The sequence below is a fragment of the Xenopus tropicalis genome, chromosome 8 (genome assembly GCF_000004195.4).
Source record: "Xenopus tropicalis strain Nigerian chromosome 8, UCB_Xtro_10.0, whole genome shotgun sequence".
Classification (NCBI taxonomy): Eukaryota; Metazoa; Chordata; class Amphibia; order Anura; family Pipidae; genus Xenopus; species Xenopus tropicalis.
In genome coordinates, this window is record NC_030684.2 from 138,839,516 (window position 1) to 138,861,193 (window position 21,678).

At 44.0% G+C, this 21,678-nt stretch overlaps 1 protein-coding gene across 2 annotated transcripts; it reads right to left on the reverse strand.

The window, feature by feature from the left end:
* Window positions 1-481: 481 nt before the first annotated feature.
* fcgr1 (Fc receptor, IgG, high affinity I) lies at window positions 482-20,423 on the reverse strand. 2 transcript variants are annotated; one of them, XM_031890423.1, is made up of 12 exons: window positions 20,320-20,423; window positions 15,899-16,035; window positions 13,447-13,467; window positions 12,881-13,141; window positions 10,565-10,825; window positions 9,279-9,560; window positions 5,897-6,034; window positions 5,261-5,288; window positions 4,762-4,838; window positions 4,352-4,426; window positions 2,611-2,636; window positions 482-1,030 (listed from the first exon to the last, which is right to left on the reverse strand). In XM_031890423.1, exons 2-12 carry the CDS (start codon window positions 15,927-15,929, stop codon window positions 950-952), a joined length of 1,281 nt encoding a protein of 426 aa, XP_031746283.1. In that variant the 5' UTR covers window positions 15,930-16,035; window positions 20,320-20,423; the 3' UTR covers window positions 482-949.
* Between the last annotated feature and the right edge of the window lie 1,255 nt (window positions 20,424-21,678).

Here is a 21,678-nt window from a genome sequence, read left to right on the forward strand (position 1 = left end):
AACCTTCTTATTGTCCTGTAGTCTTATGTCTTGGGCCACCCACGTACCATCACATATATACACTTTGTAGTCTTACAATTATTACATTCCCTTCTCAAAACAAGAGGGTTCAGTTCCTTGTCCAAGAATTCCCACCAACCCATAAGACATAAGGAGGTGGAGGATCCCATGGAAGCCATGGTTGTTCCTTTTCTACTGAAGGTGGGATTTTTTTTGTCCATAACAAGCCAAATATAAACAAACAAATTCATTTCCATTGGCTTCATTAAAAAGGGGAGCAGACCCCACGACTGAGGGGGAGCCAATAGAATAAGAGGGGCCTCAACCCATAACACCATTGTGTGTTTTGTCCTTCAAAATAATGATACTAATGGCAGGGTTCCAAAATGTGCTAGAGTTTTTCCTCGCTATCGGACAAATACGATGCACTCCCTTCATGTTTTTGGGGTTATTACCCAGAGAATAAGGACTAAGACACACATTCAGAGAGCAGTTTTGAGTATCTTTAATATTGAGAGACAATGGAAGAAAACGATCAAGAAGCATAAACTGTATTAATAATGGCTTTCCTGTAGGAACAAACACATCTTGTATAATGGCTGATTGTAATTTGTATTGTTAGTAAGAGAAAGATAGAGATTTAATGTACAGTTAAACTATATAATCCCCCGGATCATTGTAGAACTCAACAGAAACATTTTATTTCTTCTTTTGCCCCAGTTTCTGTGAAGGCTTCATTGTGGTACCAAGCAACTCATATTTGAACTATTTACACAACGTTGGGTTATCTTTAATGAGAATCACAGATTTCCCATAATCCTTTGTTTCTTCTCAGTGTGCTGTAATACTTCAGTAAGTCAGTACCTTTGGGTCCCACCTATATACAATGAGAATGTCTTACGTCTTCATCGATAGCTGCTCTGTATAAGGTCCCTATAATATTAGCGCCTTAGCAGACTGACACTTGCGCCGACGTGTTCTCCCAGGGTTCCGTTGGCTTCACAACACAGTAAATTACTGAGCAGTCGTCCTAAAAACAAATAAAAAGTGTTGTTTTGTTTCTCACATTTGGAACATGATGTTCTCAAAGAGGTAGATATGGGGGAACCAGCCAAGATGGTGAGGAAAGGAAAGAGTGAGAAGAGAGGACAGGGGGCGCCTCTCAAGAAGGGGACATTCAGAGGGTACATGGGAATTAACATGGCCATGGAACCCCTCTGTGCCTTATAATATCCCTATATGTTACAATAGGGGGTACTTTATTCACTATATAATATACAGGGGCCACAAATACCCTTTATATGGCCATGGAACCCCTCTGTGCCTTATAATATCCCTATATGTTACAATAGGGGGTACTTTATTCACTATATAATATACAGGAGCCACAAATACCCTTTATATGGCCATGGAACCCCTCTGTGCCTTATAATATCCCTATATGTTACAATAGGGGGCACTTTATTCACTATATATTATACAGGAGCCACAAATAACCTTTATATGGCCATGGAACCCCTCTGTGACTTATAATATCCCTATATGTTACAATAGGGGGTACTTTATTCACTATATAATATACAAGAGCCACAAATACCCTTTATATGGCCATGGAACCCCTCTGTGCCTTATAATATCCCTATATGTTACAATAGGGGATACTTTATTCACTATATAATATACAAGAGCCACAAATAACCTTTATATGGCCATGGAACTCCTCTGTGCCTTATAATATCCCTATATGTTACAATAGGGGGTACTTTATTCACTATATAATATACAGGAGCCACAAATAACCTTTATATGGCCATGGAACCCCTCTGTGACTTATAATATCCCTATATGTTACAATAGGGGGTACTTTATTCACTATATAATATACAGGAGCCACAAATAACCTTTATATGGCCATGGAACCCCTCTGTGCCTTATAATATCCCTATATGTTACAATAGGGGGTACTTTATTCACTATATAATATACAAGAGCCACAGATAACCTTTATATTGCCATGGAGGGTTTATATCCCCTTTAAATCTCCTTCCTCCGCTATAGGACACATTGGTATAATGAATGGCAGACACAGTTTTGCTGTAAACTTCCTATTTTGTTGTTGTTATGATAAAGGCTGCAGATTCTACGGAACTTACGCAACTGACCACAAACACATTTGGCAGATTTTTATAAACCTTTGTGAAGGAAACAAACACACTCATAACTGGTACATTCTATTTTAACCCTACAAAGATCCCCCATTTGTGGTGGGCGAAATGGGGCTAATTCAGTTGTTTGGCCCCCATTACAATGGTGGGGATAGGCGCCATTGGACCGAGGACCACATTAACGAGTCCATATGGTCCCCGATCTGATGGAAAATCAAACCTGACCAATTTTAGGCCAGATATTGGTTGGGTAGGCCCATCAGGGGTGCCCATAAATAGGCCAATAAGCTGCCAAATTGGTCTGAAGGACCAGAACCGGCAGCTGAAATCAGCCTGTGTATGGCCACCTTTAGTCATGTCCAAGCAACTTGCTCATGGTTGGCTGTTCTGACCAGCTGTATATGGGCAGCTTTAGTTAATGTTCATTAACAACAAGGGTACTCACAGGTCTATAGGTTGCAGATGAAAAGACTGGAAGAAAGAAAAATAAAACCAATATGTTAATAATTTCTCTGTATAGTCCACAGTGCCATTATTTAATAATGCAACTGCCCAAGCCTCCTGTTCATCCTTGCCCCAGTTTTCTTAAGGTGTGAACAATGCAGGGGGCCAGTTACTCTCAGTACTGATACCATGTAAACCCCTGTATTGTAAACTGTGCAACCTTTTAGTCCCTGCATTTTTCCCCACCTACACTGTTCACACCTCAGGCTCAGACTGTAAACCCCACATTGTTCCCTTGTTCACACCTCAGGCTGTAGGAGCAGTGCCAGCATTGTGTCACTGGATGTACTGCCTGCCCTATGCTGTCTATGTGTGCCATACTCTGCCTGCCCTATGCTGCCTGTGTGTGCCATACTCTGCCTGCCCTATGCTGCCTGTGTGTGCCATACTCTTCCTGCCCTATGCTGCCTGTGTGTGCCATACTCTGCCTGCCCTATGCTGCCTGTGTGTGCCATACTCTGCCTGCCCTATGCTGCCTGTGTGTGCCATACTCTTCCTGCCCTATGCTGCCTGTGTGTGCCATACTCTGCCTGCCCTATGCTGCCTGTATGTGCCACGCTCTGCCTGCCCTACCCTGCCTGTGTGTGCCATACTCTACCTGTCCTATGCTTCCTGTGTGTGCCATACTCTGCCTGCCCTATGCTTCCTGTGTGTGCCATACTCTGCCTGCCCTATGCTGCCTGTGTGTGCCATACTTTGCCTGCCCTATGCTGCCTGTGTGCCATACTCTGCCTGCCCTATGCTGCCTGTATGTGCCACGCTCTGCCTGCCCTACCCTGCCTGTGTGTGCCATACTCTACCTGTCCTATGCTTCCTGTGTGTGCCATACTCTGCCTGCCCTATGCTGCCTGTGTGTGCCATACTCTGCCTGCCCTATGCTGCCTGTATGTGCCACGCTCTGCCTGCCCTACCCTGCCTGTGTGTGCCATACTCTACCTGTCCTATGCTTCCTGTGTGTGCCATACTCTGCCTGCCCTATGCTTCCTGTGTGTGCCATACTCTGCCTGTCCTATGCTTCCTGTGTGTGCCATACTCTGCCTGCCCTATGCTGCCTGTGTGTGCCATACTCTGCCTGCCCTATGCTGCCTGTGTGTGCCATACTCTGCCTGCCCTATGCTTCCTGTGTGTGCCATACTCTGCCTGCCCTATGCTGCCTGTGGGAGGTGAACCTGGCAGGGGTTTGTTATGGGAGTTTGATAGCACTTGGAATAGTCATTATATGGTCCCTAAGGTGTGTAATTATATGCTGGGGGTTGCTGTGCTATCCACAGGGAAGGAGGAGCCATATGGATTTAAGGGTGTGTCTTAATATGACATAATATATTTCTTTCTCATATGAATGAAGGGGGATATCCCTACAGTGAGCACTAACCATTTGGGTTTTGCTGTGCTACCACCATTAATGTGGGTATGGTCTTAAAAGCTCTTGTGATAACATGGGTGTGGTTTAAAGTGGGTGCCGTTTAAAAAGGGGGAGTGGCCAAAACTGGCTTCCATTATCGGCCTCCACCATGTGGGCCAGAAAAATTTCAGCCCTCGGTACCACAGAAGTTGGACAGCACTGCTTTATCTGAAGGTTTTATAAGTGTGAAGAAATCAAACGGTGAAAAACCACAAAATGGAGTCCAACTATCACATTTATAGAGCTATTAGTTCTTGTTTGGAAAGCAGCGGTGACTGACCTCGGTGTAGCTGGCCGCTATTAATATGGCTGTAACAGACATCTTCTTCTTCTGTAGCCGCGGCTCTGAGAGGCACTGAAACAAGAAAACCCTATTGAGTCCTATGGAGATATGATCATCACATGACTGGATCTGAAACCCACTCAATAGCTAACTGGCTGGTATTGGGCAAGATATTGGTCAGCTGGTTGGTCATGGGCTTTACTTGGGATTACTCAACCTTGTAAACCCATTGTAACTTTGTATTCTGCACAGCTTTTCTCTTATCCCCTATAGTCCTATTTTATTTTCAATGGCTGACCCGGGGCTACACAGCAGGGTACTTATATAAACTGTGTAATGGGGTGAGGTGGTATGGAGAAAAGCATCAGCCCCAGCCAGAAGGGGTAGAAAGAGTAGGAATATCTTACAATTGCCATACTCTGGGAACTCCTCGGAAGCCCTGAGATTCTCTGCCTCCGGCCCGCCCATCTCTTCGTTAGGCAACCTGGGGATAAGGGGATACAGTTTATATCAAGCAAGTACAGATGCAGCCAGCAAGTTTAAACATGTTGTCTCACCATGTCCAGACACCATTTTTTGAGTGTTCAATTCTGCCTCTAGATGGGGCTAGAGTGCAAAGACTTGCCAGCAAAATACAATAGATAATACCATAGACCATGCGCCACCTGGTGGCAAATTTTTGATATTTTTTCCCCCTCCCTTTGTTACCTGGAGACATAACATGACAACATGATAAAGGAACTTGGCTGCATCTGTACAACTTACCATCTATTGACTTACATAGACTATAACCCATGTAATTACCTGCCCCATCTCGGGGGGGGGGGGGGGTCAGATCGCATAGTACAAGCAAGGGTAAGACAGGACTAGGGCAATATTCTCAGGTCATTTCCGCTCCGTACTCACCTGACCAGGGCAGTTGAACTGTCACTACCTGAATAGGAGCAAACAATGACACAGTGTTGTTATTGGTGGAATTATTTGCCCACGTTCCCAGTTTGCTGCCATATTGCTTCCTCACTAGCCGCCTAATTGCTGTATTTTATATAAAGTAGCAACCCAGGTGCAGCAGCTCTATAGCATTAATGATGCAGACCCAGGGTCGGACTGGGCCGCCTGGACACCGGGAAAAATCCCGGTGGGCCCTGGCTCTAGTGGGTCCCGGTGGCCCCGACCCGACTCTTGCGGCGCTCCCCCTGCCCGACCGCTATTCCCTTGATGGGTTAAATTTATGCGCTCTGGGGAGGAGGTCCTGCGAAGGGGGTTAGGGGGGCCCCTGCGGGGGGGAGGCAGGTTAGGGGAGCCCCTGCGGGGGGGGGGGGTTAGGGGGACGCGGCCGGCGGGAGCCCAGGTGGGCCCTTCACCCCCCAGTTCGACCCTGTGCAGACCTACTAAGTTGCCTCTAGCAACTAGGTCTTGTTAGGCCATCTTTTGTGTGTCAGTGGCACTACACGTGCTCAGTGGGCTCTGGACAGCTGGTGAGCAGCTAACCTTAGGGGTTGTGGGAAATATAAATATATATATACAGAGAGCGTACATTACCTTGTTTGTGATGACGGAGGCAGTTACAGAGGAGGGGCAGTGCCAGGCTGTGCCTGTATTTGTAGGTGAGGGCAGCGCCAATGAGAAGGATGGAGAGCAGAGATAATCCAATGATAATCCAATATATACGTGCAGCCCCTGCCCGGGAGATAACAGGAAGCTTTAAACAGTTCTGCCCAGTCACAATTTACTCTTATTACTCAGCTTAGCGAAAAAAGAACCGGATTAAAGGGGAACTCCACCAAAAACTGTGTTTGTATAATAACAGAAAATATAGCAACTTTCCCATAGACATTTATATCAAAATCGGCAATGATTTATTGGAAATGTAACTGATATTGAAAGCCGTATCCCCTCTGGCTGTTTATATTCTCTGCACTGGTGGCTCTGACTTCCGTTACAATCAGCTACATTGCTTCAGGAGTCAGAACCAGAGAACAGGAAGGCAGAACAAACACAGTTTCAATAGCAATTAATGAAACGTTCAATCTTCATCAGAAATTAAATCTGCCCAAAGCTGGATTTGTACTAAACCCCAAATGATAACTGCATTCTGCGTTTGCTCAGAGGGGCATTTAAGACTCAGGGGGGCTTATTTAGCAACACCGGGCAGTTACTGCCCGGTGTTGCTAAATAAGCCCCTCTGAGTCTTAAATGCCCCTCTGAGCAAACACACAACCAATCAGCGATTGGCATTTTTCAGCCACTTACAGGTAGAACAGGGAATGCAACCATTGGTTGCCATTGGTAACTGCCCACGGTATAATTTGCCCTGTGTTGATAAATAATTTTTTTTCAGCCGGCGAATTGTTTATCAAAACTTCCCCCGAAAAATCACGGCGGAAAAATTTGCAGCGCGTCGGAAAAAGTTGAAAAATGAACGCAAAAAAAAGTGTGCGACAAAAAAAAGACACACGTGCCAAAAACGGACATATAAATGATCCCTAGTGGGGGTCATTTAGAAACACCGGGCAAATTTGCACCTGGGCAGTAACCCATAGCAACCAATCAGCGATTGCCATTTTTCAGCCAGTTGCAGGTTGAACAGTGAATGCGACCATTTGATTGGTTGCCATTGGTAACTGCCCACGGGATAATTTGACCTGTGTTGCTAAATGAATTTTTTCGCCAGGCATGGATTCGCAGCGCATTTCCAATTTTCGCCATTGTTTTGCGAAACTTCCCCAAAGATTGGGTGCGAAAAATTCGTTTTGCGTTGGAAAAAGTCGCCATCGTGTTAAAATGGGCGTAAAAAAAATGTGTGCGACAAAAAAAAGACGTGACAAACGCGTTTCGCTGGATTTTTGCCCATTTCGAAAATTTTCCTGTTGTTTCGTGAATTTTTCGGCAAAGCGAAGCGAGACAGATTCGCTCATCACTATAAATGATCGCTGGCCAAATTTCCACCTGGGCAGCAACCCGCGGCAACCAATGAGACACTTGCTTTCATTGTTCTACCTGCAGCTGGTTGGAAAAATCTAATCACGGACTGGTTGCTATGGGTTACTGCCCAGGTGCAGATTTGCCCGGTGTTTATAAATAAGCCCCAGTATATTTGTCAGGGCCAACCCAAGCACTCCAGGGAATTTACAGTAGAAAAAGGGACTAAATCGACATAAAGGTGCAGAGTCACTTCCCGCCGACTCTCTTACCAGCTGCTTCTGATACTGGCAGATGTCTGAGTAAAGTCATTTTTAAATATCTATACTCCCCCGGGTATAAAGTAAATGTATCAGCAGGAAATAGCAAGTGCACTGGGTTCGTCCTGTTACATAAATACCAGTTTGTATGCTCAACAATATACAGCAGTGTTATTCTGAATCCCTGGCTCTTAAAGGGGACCCCTTCCCCCCCCCCATAAAAAGCTGTATAATAAAAGTCCTTTACAAATTAAACATAAAACCCAAATTCTTTTTTTAATAAAATCATCCATACCTGTTATAAATGTGTTTAAAAATCTGAGCTGTCAATCATATATTGCCTGCCCCACCTCTATGCCGAAGGCATAGAGGCGGGGCAGGCAATATATGATTGGCAGCTCAGATTTTTAATTACAATTACTTTCACTTTCCATTCAGCACTTCCTAGATATCACCTAGATGGCAAATGCATACGATTTTGGGCGGGGCATGCAATATATGATTGACAGCTCAGATTTCTAATTACAATTACTTTCACTTTCCATTCAGCACTCCCTAGATATCACCTAGATGGCAAATGCATAAGATTTTGGGCGGGGCATGCAATATATGATTGACAGCTCAGATTTTTAATTACAATTACTTTTACTTTCCATTCAGCACTCCCTAGATATCACCTAGATGGCAAATGCATAAGATTTTGGGCGGGGCATGCAATATATGATTGACAGCTCAGATTTTTAATTACAATTACTTTTACTTTCCATTCAGCACTTCCTAGATATCACCTAGATGGCAAATGCATAAGATTTTGGGCGGGGCATGCAATATATGATTGACAGCTCAGATTTTTAATTACAATTACTTTCACTTTCCATTCAGCACTTCCTAGATATCACCTAGATGGCAAATGCATAAGATTTTGGGCGGGGCATGCAATATATGATTGACAGCTCAGATTTCTAATTACAATTACTTTCACTTTCCATTGAGCACTTCCTAGATATCACCTAGATGGCAAATGCATAAGATTTTGGGCGGGGCATGCAATATATGATTGACAGCTCAGATTTCTAATTACAATTACTTTCACTTTCCATTCAGCACTTCCTAGATATCACCTAGATGGCAAATGCATACGATTTTGGGCGGGGCATGCAATATATGATTAACAGCTCAGATTTTTAATTACAATTACTTTTACTTTCCATTCAGCACTTCCTAGATATCGCCTAGATGGCAAATGCATAAGATTTTGGGGGGATACAAAGCTTTGCCTTAATAACACTGTTTACAAAATGGCGCAGGCCTGCTGGCTGCGATTGTAAATTCCAGGAATGAAGGGAAGAAAAATTAAATAGTTTATACAGTGTAAGTAAAGTTTATTTTGCTCAACTAACATGATAGAAAAGGATTTGAACTTATTTTTTAGGGCGACGGGTCCCCTTTAATATTAAAAATGCTTTAGTTAAACTAGAAATAATATTAAAATAAGACTAAAAATATAGCCTTGCCATTGCAGTGATAGACTGATAATCCATAGCTATCTTTAAAGGTCTCTTCACCCTCACCCAAGCCAAAAGTCTAGTATTAGCAGTCTAAAACCGCTAGTATGTCTGAGCACAAAAAATTCATATAAATTACAAAAGTGCTAAAAGAAAGTTTATATTGATTTTTTGGGTTTAGTTTTCCCTTTATTCCAAATTACAACACACTCTGTGGCCACAGTCCTCAGTAGTTACCATATAACTGCATTTGCACCCCAGTGCTCCTCTTCCTCACACTTCCGGTGGGAGTCTGTACCTCACAGATATAATTCCCAGAATCCTCCAGCTGAACTGAGGGGACTCCGTATTGGTTGGATAAACTGAATCCCTGCACATTGTGCCCATTTCTGTAGAAAGCAAACTGCAGCTCTGTCGTCGCTCTGCGTGGGTTGAGCTTTGTGTCACATGTTATGGTCATGTGATCCCCTTCTGTCACCTGATCTGGCCTCACTTTGATTTGTGGGGAACTGAACAGCTCTGAAAGATAATGAATACAGTTGAGACCCTGATGCCTGTTAAGGCCTCGGCAAGAGATTTCTCTACAAAGCTTGTTTGGAGATATTCAAAAACTTATCATTGGGCGGCCAATCATCAGTCTTGGGTGATTTTTGAACTATACAAATATAGTAATACATGTACAAACTTACATAAAGGTGTGCAAAACATCTTTTAGTGAATACACATAACCTTTACTGGTAAAGAGTAGGTCCAGAGAAGGATGCCTATCTCAATATGGTGGGAATAGTGGTGGCCTCATGTGGAGACATTTGAGGATTCTCTTGATAGTATGAAGCAGTGGTTGCAAGACTTTTATTTCAAGCCCTACTTGGAGGTCCAGTCTTTAATCGGGGACCCTATTAGCTCAAAAATATCCAGGACAGCAAATACATTTTCACTATACACGTCAGATGTATGGCCTTCAGACTGGGGTTTCAGGCGTATCTTGGAGACAAACTCCCTAAATCTCACCCCGACTGTCCTTCAGGCTGAGCCCTCCCTACGGGAGGAGGAGGGTGTTATTCTTCCCCTTAATAGAGCACTGGTAAGGCCCCATCTAGAATATGCTGTTCAGTTTTGGTCTCCAGTGCTCAAACGGGACATTATTGAGTTAGAGAGGGTCCAGAGAAGGGCAACTAAGCTGGTAAAGGGTATGGGAAGTCTCAGTTATGGGGAAAGACTGACCAAGTTGGGTCTGTTTACTCTTGAGAGGTGAAAGGTAGCCCACTGTTCCCTGGCTTAATGAGGAAAAGTTCAAGATGAACTTGCACAGGTTGAAGTCAACTGGCAAAGAACTGTGAACTTCTAAAGTGGTGGCCAAACGTCACCTGATCAAGTTTAGTTTATTCTTCTTGTTATCCCAGGTACAACTGGGTTTGGGTAGGAAGAAGTGTCTTTAGGAAGTCTGATTCTTCTACACTAGTTGGCACTATTCTACTACATATATTCAGGCTGAGGCTACTGTAGACCACTAGAGCCATTACCTTGCATGGAAATGTCCACTTGGTCGGAGTAATTATGTAAAGAGGAATGATACATTATTCTCCTGGAACATTTGTATAACCCACTCATTTCCGCATTTACTTTGCCCATTAGGAATTCCGAGGCCGTGCCCAAGCTCTTGATCTCCTTGTGATCCTTGTAGAACTTTGTTTCTGACGCGGGGTATTTGTCATAGCTGTGACATCTCAGAGACAGAGTATCTCCTTCAAAAACCATGGGTGGTGCCTGCAGGATCACATGGGCTGCAAAAAAATGGGAAATGATGTCAACCCCATTACAGAGAGTCTAAAATGATATCGGGGGGGGGGGGTGATCTTGTTGCTCTATGACTATTTATTGTTATTGTGGGCAAACCCTAGACTTCTAGAAGAAGAAGTATCATTGCATATGAGGTCAGAACCTAGTTGTGTGACCTCATTACAGAGAGTCTAAAATGATATGGGGGGGGGATCATGTTGCTCTATGACTATTTATTGTTATTGTGGGCAACCCCTAGACTTCTAGAAGAAGAAGTATCATTGCATATGAGGTCAGAACCTAGTTGTGTGACCTCATTACAGAGAGTCTAAAATGATATGGGGGGGGATCATGTTGCTCTATGACTATTTATTGTTATTGTGGGCAACCCCTAGACTTCTAGAAGAAGAAGTATCATTGGAAATGAGGTCAGAACCTAGTTGTGTGACCCCATTACAGAGAGTCTAAAATGATATGGGGGGGTCATGTTGCTCTATGACTATTTATTGTTATTGTGGGCAACCCCTAGACTTCTAGAAGAAGAAGTATCATTGGAAATGAGGTCAGAACCTAGTTGTGTGACCCCATTACAGAGAGTCTAAAATGATATGGGGGGGTCATGTTGCTCTATGACTATTTATTGTTATTGTGGGAAACCCCTAGACTTCTAGAAGAAGAAGTATCATTGGAAATGAGGTCAGAACCTAGTTGTGTGACCCCATTACAGAGAGTCTAAAATGATATGGGGGGGTCATGTTGCTCTATGACTATTTATTGTTATTGTGGGCAACCCCTAGACTTCTAGAAGAAGTATGACTGGCTGCCAAATTTTCAATCTTTTCTTTTTAGACTATTTTATTGGTTCCATTTCAGTTTCTCGTCTTTATTTTGATTTGCATGCAGATTACTGAGGTCTCATGGGAAAGGGAAGGAAGTTTATTCTAGGTAATCAAAGGACCAAGCCAGCTGCAGTTCTACACACGTTTTCTCTCACCCAAGCACCAGTAAACAAACTAGGTTCACCTTCCTGATACCCAAAAAGGGTGGAAAGTCTGCTTAAATGTTACAGCTAACTGGTCTGAAGTCCGTTTGGTAGCTTTGTTACAAGCCTTCCCACAAAGGGAAGTTGGAGAAGAAGGCCCTGGGTCTAGTTTGCCCATTGTTAGAAAATAAGTTCCTGTGGTCAAGAGAGAAAGAGAAAGCAATCCTCTGAGCAAGATCAAGAAATAACTCAGCACTACTCTCAAGCCTCTGGTCTAAATGCACAGAAAGGAGATGACGTCAAACCAGCCTTGGGTTAAAACCAACTATATGGGACCAAACCAAGAGCTTTGATAAGGTCTAATCTGTAGACAGACTGGGCCATCTTTTAGGCAACAACCTAAAAAAAGGTTAGACTAAATAAAACAAACTAAATGGGACCAAACCAAGAGGTTTGATAAAGTCTAATCTGTAGACACAATGGGTTTTTTATTGAGCAGCAATTTAAAAAAGGTTAGACTAAATAAAACCAACTAAATGGGACCCAACCAAGTAGTTTGATAAGGTCTAGTCTTTAGACAGACTGAGTCATCTATTGAGCAGCAACAAAAAAATGGTTAGACTAAATAAAACCAACTAAATGGGACCAAACCAAGAGGTTTGATAAGGTCTAATCTGTAGACAGACTGGGTTATCTATTGAGTACCAACCTAAAAAAAGGTTAGACTAAATAAAACCAACTAAATGGGACCAAACCAAGAGGTTTGATAAGGTCTAATCTGTAGACACACTGGGTTATCTATTGAGCAACAACCTAAAAAAAGGTTAGACTCAATAAAACCAACTAAATGGGACCAAACCAAGAGGTTTGATAAGGTCTAATCTGTAGACACACTGGGTTATCTACTGAGAAGCAACCTAACAAATGGCTAGACTAAAGAAAGTCCAAGACTAAAAAACCTAAACTATTCAAACTCCTGATCTACCAGTAGCTTTGGCAATGAAAGCAATGGAAGGGACTGAGATAGGCTGAGAGATCCAACTACAGTGATACAGAATATACAGAGACCGTAACTCACCACCACTGACTTCCAGTCGAACAGCTTCACTGATATCTCCGGTTCCGGCCCGGCACTGATAATCCCCAATGTGCTCCTGCTCGGCATACTTTACTGTATAGCTTTGCTCGTTAATGTTTAGGCTGCGATGGTTTCGGTACCAAGTAAACCTCTGGTCCCTTTGGGCAGGAGAACCCACATCGCAGGTGAGAGTGATGGACTCGTAGGTGAGGATGGTGGCCCAGTTAGGGGAGAAGGAAACCACAGGTTTGCCTGAAGCTCCTACAGAAAGAGACATTGCAGAATGAAGGGGGTGGAAGTACCAGACCTCTATTATTGTGGTCATTATGGGGCCAAGTTTGCAGAAAGAGATAAATAACCTGGGGGTAAGCAGGATAGGCAGCTGCCCAAGGCCTATTGGACCATTTACGTTATAGATCCTGTATCACTACCTCCTCCCTAACGTACCCCCCGAGGGCCCCTCTAGGGAAGGTGAAGCTAAAATGGATAAACTGAATCCTTCATTCCTATTGTACCATAAACTGCCCGTGACATTGTGAAACGACCCATTCAGCGAGTTTACTTACCCTTACTTTCTATTGCCGCTACTGCAAAACACAAAGACAAACAAACATTACCGAATGCATTGTATCCATGATGTTATCATTCTATCCGTCCGTTATATCTAGGGTGAGGGCAAAGTTGTACAATGTAAGAATTTATACTTATTAAGGATCTTTTAACACCAAATCAACATTCAAAGATTGATATTTTGGGGTCTATGAAGGCCAGGAGGTGCGGCACGGTCAGGGCTGGGGGGGGGGCGGGGCGGGTTTGAGGAGGGACTGGTCATGCCAGGCCCTCTGGGGACCAAGTTACGCCCCTAAGTTGCCAGGCCACCTACATAACGGCCACACCTACATTACTGCATGGCTACAGATTATATATAGACTAAAAAACAGTTGTGTAGAACTTTAACCAAAAAAGCTAGAAACCCATGATAATAGAACACAAATCATGTACTTACTGGTCACTGGTACCTACTGGTTACTGGTACTTACTGGTTGCTGGTACCTACTGGTTGCTAGTACTTACTGGTTACTGGTACCTACCTATTACTGGTACTTACTGGTTACTGGTACTTATTGGTTGCTCGTACCTACTGGTTACTGGTACCTATTGGTTACTACTGGTTCTTAATGGTTACTGGTACCTACCAGTTGCTAGTTCCTACTGGTTGCTGGTACCTACCGGTTGCTGGTACCAATGCTGGAAACCAATGATAATAGAACACAAATCATGTACCTGTTGGTCAATGGTACCTACTGGTTACTGGTACCTACTGGTTGCTGGTACTTACTCGTTACTGGTACTTAATGGTACCTACTGGTTGCTGGTACCAATGCTGGAAACCAATGATAATAAAACACAAATCATGTACCTGTTGGTCAATGGTACCTACTGGTTACTGGTACCTACTGGTTGCTGGTACTTACTCGTTACTGGTACTTAATGGTACCTACTGGTTGCTGGTACCAATGCTGGAAACCAATGATAATAGAACACAAATCCTGTACCTGTTGGTCACTGGTACCTACTGGTTACTGGTACCTACTGGTTACTGGTACCTACTGGTTGCTAGTACCTACTGGTTGCTAGTACTTACTGGTTGCTGGTACCTACTGGTTGCTGGTACCTACTGGTCGCTGGTACCTACTGGTCGCTAGTACCTACTGGTTGTTGGTACCTACTGGTTGCTGGTACTTACTGGTTGCTGGTACCTACTGGTCGCTGGTACCTACTGGTTGCTGGTACCTACTGGTTGCTAGTACCTACTGGTTGCTAGTACCTACTGGTTGCTGGTACCTACTGGTTGCTGGTACCTACTGGTCACTGGTACCTACTGGTTGCTGGTACCTACTGGTCACTGGTACCTACTGGTTGCTGGTATCTACTGGTTGCTGGTACCTACTGGTCACTGGTACCTACTGGTTGCTGGTACCTACTGGTCACTGGTACCTACTGGTTGCTGGTATCTACTGGTTGCTGGTACCTACTGGTCACTGGTACCTACTGGTTGCTAGTACCTACTGGTTGCTGGTACCTACTGGTTGCTAGTACCTACTGGTTGCTAGTACTTACTGGTTGCTGGTACCTACTGGTTGCTGGTACCTACTGGTCGCTGGTACCTACTGGTCGCTAGTACCTACTGGTTGTTGGTACCTACTGGTTGCTGGTACTTACTGGTTGCTGGTACCTACTGGTCGCTGGTACCTACTGGTTGCTGGTACCTACTGGTTGCTAGTACCTACTGGTTGCTAGTACCTACTGGTTGCTGGTACCTACTGGTTGCTGGTACCTACTGGTCACTGGTACCTACTGGTTGCTGGTACCTACTGGTCACTGGTACCTACTGGTTGCTAGTACCTACTGGTTGCTAGTACTTACTGGTTGCTGGTACCTACTGGTTGCTGGTACCTACTGGTCGCTGGTACCTACTGGTCGCTAGTACCTACTGGTTGTTGGTACCTACTGGTTGCTGGTACTTACTGGTTGCTGGTACCTACTGGTCGCTGGTACCTACTGGTTGCTGGTACCTACTGGTTGCTAGTACCTACTGGTTGCTAGTACCTACTGGTTGCTGTTACCTACTGGTTGCTGGTACCTACTGGTCACTGGTACCTACTGGTTGCTGGTACCTACTGGTCACTGGTACCTACTGGTTGCTGGTATCTACTGGTTGCTGGTACCTACTGGTCACTGGTACCTACTGGTTGCTAGTACCTACTGGTTGCTGGTACTTACTTGTTACTGGTACTTCCTGGTACCTACCGGTTGCTGGTACCAATACTGGAAACCAATGATAATAGAACACAAATCATGTACCTACTTGTTAGTGGTACTTACTGGTTACTGGTTCTTACTTGTCACTGGTACTTACTTGTCACTGGTACTTACTGGCACTTACTGGTAGCTGGTACTTACTGGCACTTACTGGTAGCTGGCACTTACTGGCACTTACTGGTAGCTTGTACTTACTGGTTAAGATCACTGCCATCAATGGAGACATTGCAACTGAAAGCCGATGGTGCAGAATGGAACCTTCTTGCCCCAGAGGACGAGGCTGCCAAGCAGGTGCCCCACTAAGCTCTGGTGTTGCAGTTGGTCACATTGCCCTGCTGTATAAAGCACAGTGACAGAAACATAAAAGAGCTAAATACAAATAAGCAAATCACCCGGAAAAACCCAACGGGAAGGGCGTAGCAGTAACGCTCTCACTTTCCTGCATGTAGTACTCTCTCTCCTGCGTAGGGTCCTACAGCTCTGTACTATTGGGCTCGGCGTATCCGCGGCTGTACGTGACCCCCACAGAACCACTTCAGCTGAGGCAAAACATCTGTCTATGCTGATTGTTCATCTTCAGCTCTCCGTATGAGTCGCTAGGCACCCACCCACCCGTAGCCAGATGTACAGAGAGGGTGCTACAGAGAACTCTACAGAAGGAGGGTAACTCAAAGCCGAGGGCACGAGTTCTTTAGGCAAAGATCTATATCCATGTGTAATATACCCCCAAGGTCTTAGGGACCCCAGCCAAAATAAAATATAGGGATATTATAAGTCACAGAGGGGTTCCATGGCCATATAAAGGGTATTTGTGGCTCTTGTATATTATATAGTGAATAAAGTACCCCCTATTGTAACATATAGGGATATTATAAGGCACAGAGGGGTTCCATGGCCATATAAAGGTTATTTGTGGCTCTTGTATATTATATAGTGAATAAAGTACCCCCTATTGTAACATATAGGGATATTATAAGTCACAGAGGGGTTCCATGGCCATATAAAGGTTATTTGTGGCTCCTGTATATTATATAGTGAATAAAGTGCCCCCTATTGTAACATATAGGGACATTATAAGGCACTGAGGGGTTCCATGGCCATATAAAGGTTATTTGTGGCTCCTGTATATTATATAGTGAATAAAGTACCCCCTATTGTAACATATAGGGATATTATAAGTCACAGAGGGGTTCCATGGCCATATAAAGGTTATTTGTGGCTCCTGTATATTATATAGTGAATAAAGTACCCCCTATTGTAACATATAGGGATATTATAAGTCACAGAGGGGTTCCATGGCCATATAAAGGGTATTTGTGGCTCCTGTATATTATATAGTGAATAAAGTACCCCCTATTGTAACATATAGGGATATTATAAGTCACAGAGGGGTTCCATGGCCATATAAAGGGTATTTGTGGCTCCTGTATATTATATAGTGAATAAAGTACCCCCTATTGTAACATATAGGGACATTATAAGGCACTGAGGGGTTCCATGGCCATATAAAGGTTATTTGTGGCTCCTGTATATTATATAGTGAATAAAGTACCCCCTATTGTAACATATAGGGATATTATAAGTCACAGAGGGGTTCCATGGCCATATAAAGGTTATTTGTGGCTCCTGTATATTATATAGTGAATAAAGTACCCCCTATTGTAACATATAGGGATATTATAAGTCACAGAGGGGTTCCATGGCCATATAAAGGGTATTTGTGGCTCCTGTATATTATATAGTGAATAAAGTACCCCCTATTGTAACATATAGGGATATTATAAGTCAATACTAATATAATAACATAATACACCGCTGTCTCTATCCCTCTCCTCCTTCCCCACAAACACTGATTCACCATCTCTCACTTTCGGCCCTGACGCTCTCCCTGTCACACGTGAGTGAGTTCAGCAACTATTTCTCAGCTTGTGGTGATACATTTACAGTAACCCAGGGGCTGAGAGCTATATATATATATATATATACAGTATATATACACCATATGTTTGGTTCTTTCATTGGGTGGAGAAATATTTTGTTTTCGCTTTCAAATTGGATAGTTCCCCTTGAAATGAACATTTTCATCTGCAGCTTTAGCTTATGGGAATGAAACGCTTCTCCCGTTGCTAGGGCCACACTTACCCTAACAACCAGGCAGTGGATTGAGCGACAGACTCGGAATAGGAATAAGTCGGAACAGAAAGACACAGAGAGAGGGGATCAGTCATCACTTGGGGGGAGGGGGCAATTTGTTAGGCAGCCCCCCGGGAGTAAAATAGCAGACCTATTGCCCCAGGTATGTTCAGTTATCTACTTATAGATACAAATGTATCTTTTTGTTAATAGTTTAAACTATGTTGTAGCTACATGTGCCTTTAAGAGCAAGGGCTGCTGGGAAAGGCAGACTCCAAACCCTAATAACAGATATGGCTATATTGTATATACTGTACTTACTGCCCCAGCCTAACGTTTCAGCATCTCAATAGCAGCAGTGATCCAGGGCTTTATAGTTGGAAAGTGTCAGTGGCACTGCACGCGCTCAGTGGGCTCTGGGCAGCTGTTGAGAAGCTGAGCTTAGGGGTTGTCGCTAATTATCAAGCATAAAATGAGGCTTGTCTGTCATATAAACTGATGCTACAGGGTTGATTATTACATGCTGATGCTAATTGCACTGGTGGCAGAGCTGCCATGTAGTAATTATCTTTATTAATTACTAATCAGCCATTTATATTCTATATATACAGTGTATTGTGCGTCGGTCCCTAAGCTCAGGTAAGTGCCAGCGGCACAGAGCAGAAAAGAAGATGGGGGGCTACTGGGGCAGCTTTGGGGGGCACAGATCTTCTCTACTAAAGGGGTGTGGGGGGCGGGGCTTGGGCTGGTACAAAAACCTTAAATATATATATAAATGTTTGTTTTTGCCAGCTGCATGTACAAGTGACTATAGCAAAGCAACATCTAAACCCCTTCTAACACCAACCAGTATTACCAGCTCCACAATGTGGCCAAGTACATAGGGATTCATACGCCAAAGGAAGTATTGCCATCTAGTGGCCGACTCCAAAATGGCCCCGATGCAAGTCACATGACACAGTCACAATGTATCAAATATAGGCAGTAACAGGAAAGTGTTTGTATGCGCATACGGGAGGTAGCCATCTAATCATAGGCCTTTTCTATAAGGATATTGGTGGATATTGGTGGTTATTCTCCTCACCCCCAGGAACTGCCCCCTAGGGGTGCCCCCCAATAGTGCTGGGAGTGTGAAAACTCCCAGGTTATTATTATAGGTCAGTAGCATTACGGCCCTATGTATTGATGGCCCTTCCATAGAGATAAGCTACACTTGCTTTCCTGTTACTGTAAATTGAATTATGATGGGAAGGAAAGGGGTTTGTTCACCTTGAAATGAACTTCTAGTAACATAGTAGGTCAGGTTGACAAAAGACATACGTCAACCAAGTATTATGCACTGCAACAATTTATAGTTTATTTATTTATAATATATTTATTTTTTATTTTCCGAGGTTTTTAAATTATTAATCTTTTTAAGCAGCTCTCCAGTTAGGAATTCAGCAGCTATCTGGTTGCTAGGGTCTAAATTAGCAAAGCAACCAGGCTGTGGTTCAGACTGGGACACTGGGGAAAAAACCTGACGCATGAACAGGGGAGGACGTCGGGGGGCCCTGCAGGGGGTTAGGGGGGCAGGGTAGGGGGGGAGTAGGTGGCGGGGGCACCATGGGGGTGCAGGGCCCCTAGGGTGGCAGCCTTTGCTGGCCCTGGACCCCCCAGTCCAACCCTGCTGGAATATGAATAGTAGGGGGGCTGAACAGAACCGTCAGTGACCCCCGTTTGAAAGCTGCTCTCTGGGTCTATATTTGTAAGTCTTAGCAACTAGCGTGGGGGTTACTGCCTGTAGAGAAGCCTATAGTGACTGACATATCTGTTTATAGCTGCCCTCGCTGCTAATGTCATAAACATGTGGACTAGGTCTAGTAACCCATAGCAACCAATCAGTAGATGCCTCTGGGAACACCATTATAACCGCTCTGGGTGCATCATCTTCCCAGGGATGGAAAGCTGAGCAGTGCGCCCCCTAGTGTACCCCTGCGGGGAGATCTATACTATGCGTTAAAAGGTGTAGGTGGGCAAAGCAGTTACACTGGGGCAGTTCTATAACTGTAAGTGCAAAGTTACTCTGATAAGATGTGACTGCTTCACACTAACGGCTGTCTCTTTCCCCCCGTCAGCACTCTCATTCCTTGGAACTGACAAGCTGAGTCAGCGCTTTCCCTGTGGGTTCCACTAGCGACCGACGCAGCCAATAAGCAGCCCCCATGTACAACATATGGAATCACTTTCTTTTCTCACTGTAGGACAAAAAACTCCATTTTGGTAAATTCTGTGGCTTTACAAAAGGAAAAACACACACAGTGACCGCTTCCCCTTTACTCAGTCTCTCACCCCCCCCCCAGTAATAAATCCTTCATACAAACTCCCGGGGATTTGTTGCCTCACTAAAACTAGAAGAGCAGATTTCCACTATGTTGGGAACAGAAGCAGCTCCCCCCACAGTGCTTAGTAAGGATTCAAACTCAAGCGATCGGGGCACTTACCTCCCGGAGCTCAGCGGCGGCCCAATGTCTGAAATATAAGTCCAATTGCAGAAATAAAATATATAACCCTCCCCTCTATCTGATCCTTCCTTCCTAATATCCTGACTCACCAGCAAAATCCCCTCTTTCACTTTCATATAAAGGCACAAGGCTGCAGGCTGAGTTATACAGGGAACTCTGAGTATCACTCATGTATTATAAGGGATAATGTACCCCCTACTGTAAATGATAAGGATATTAGCAGTCACTGAGGGGTTCTGTGCCCATATAAAGGCACAAGGCTGCAGGCTGAGTTATACAGGGAACTCTGAGTATCACTCATGTATTATAAGGGATAATGTACCCCCTACTGTAAATGATAAGGATATTAGCAGTCACTGAGGGGTTCTGTGCCCATATAAAGGCACAAGGCTGCAGGCTGAGTTATACAGGGAACTCTGAGTATCACTCATGTATTATAAGGGATAATGTACCCCCTACTGTAAATGATAAGGATATTAGCAGTCACTGAGGGGTTCTGTGCCCCCCATATAAAGGCACAAGGCTGCAGGCTGAGTTATACAGGGAACTCTGAGTATCACTCATGTATTATAAGGGATACTGTACCCCCTACTGTAAATGATAAGGATATTAGCAGTCACTGAGGGGTTCTGTGCCCCCCATATAAAGGCACAAGGCTGCAGGCTGAGTTATACAGGGAACTCTGAGTATCACTCATGTATTATAAGGGATAATGTACCCCCTACTGTAAATGATAAGGATATTAGCAGTCACTGAGGGGTTCTGTGCCCATATAAAGGCACAAGGCTGCAGGCTGAGTTATACAGGGAACTCTGCGTATCACTCATGTATTATAATGGGTAATGTACCCCCTACTGTAAATGATAAGGATATTAGCAGTCACTGAGGGGTTCTGTGCCCATATAAAGGCACAAGGCTGCAGGCTGAGTTATACAGGGAACTCTGAGTATCACTCATGTATTATAAGGGATAATGTACCCCCTACTGTAAATGATAAGGATATTAGCAGTCACTGAGGGGTTCTGTGCCCATATAAAGGCACAAGGCTGCAGGCTGAGTTATACAGGGAACTCTGAGTATCACTCATGTATTATAAGGGATAATGTACCCCCTACTGTAAATGATAAGGATATTAGCAGTCACTGAGGGGTTCTGTGCCCATATAAAGGCACAAGGCTGCAGGCTGAGTTATACAGGGAACTCTGATTATCACTCATGTATTATAAGGGATAATGTACCCCCTACTGTAAATGATAAGGATATTAGCAGTCACTGAGGGGTTCTGTGCCCATATAAAGGCACAAGGCTGCAGGCTGAGTTATACAGGGAACTCTGAGT

Bases quoted from the DNA above. Each gene is read 5' to 3' on its own strand.
- fcgr1 (XM_031890423.1), bottom strand. From the start codon at position 15,929: ATGTCTCCATTGATGGCAGTGATCTTAACCA. The intron at 10,826-12,880 runs GTGAGTTACGGT...ATTTTTTTGCAG, and splicing joins TCGACTGGAAGTCAGTGGTG to CCCATGTGATCCTGCAGGCA. The intron at 9,561-10,564 runs GTAATGGCTCTA...ATTATCTTTCAG, and splicing joins AGTGGACATTTCCATGCAAG to AGCTGTTCAGTTCCCCACAA.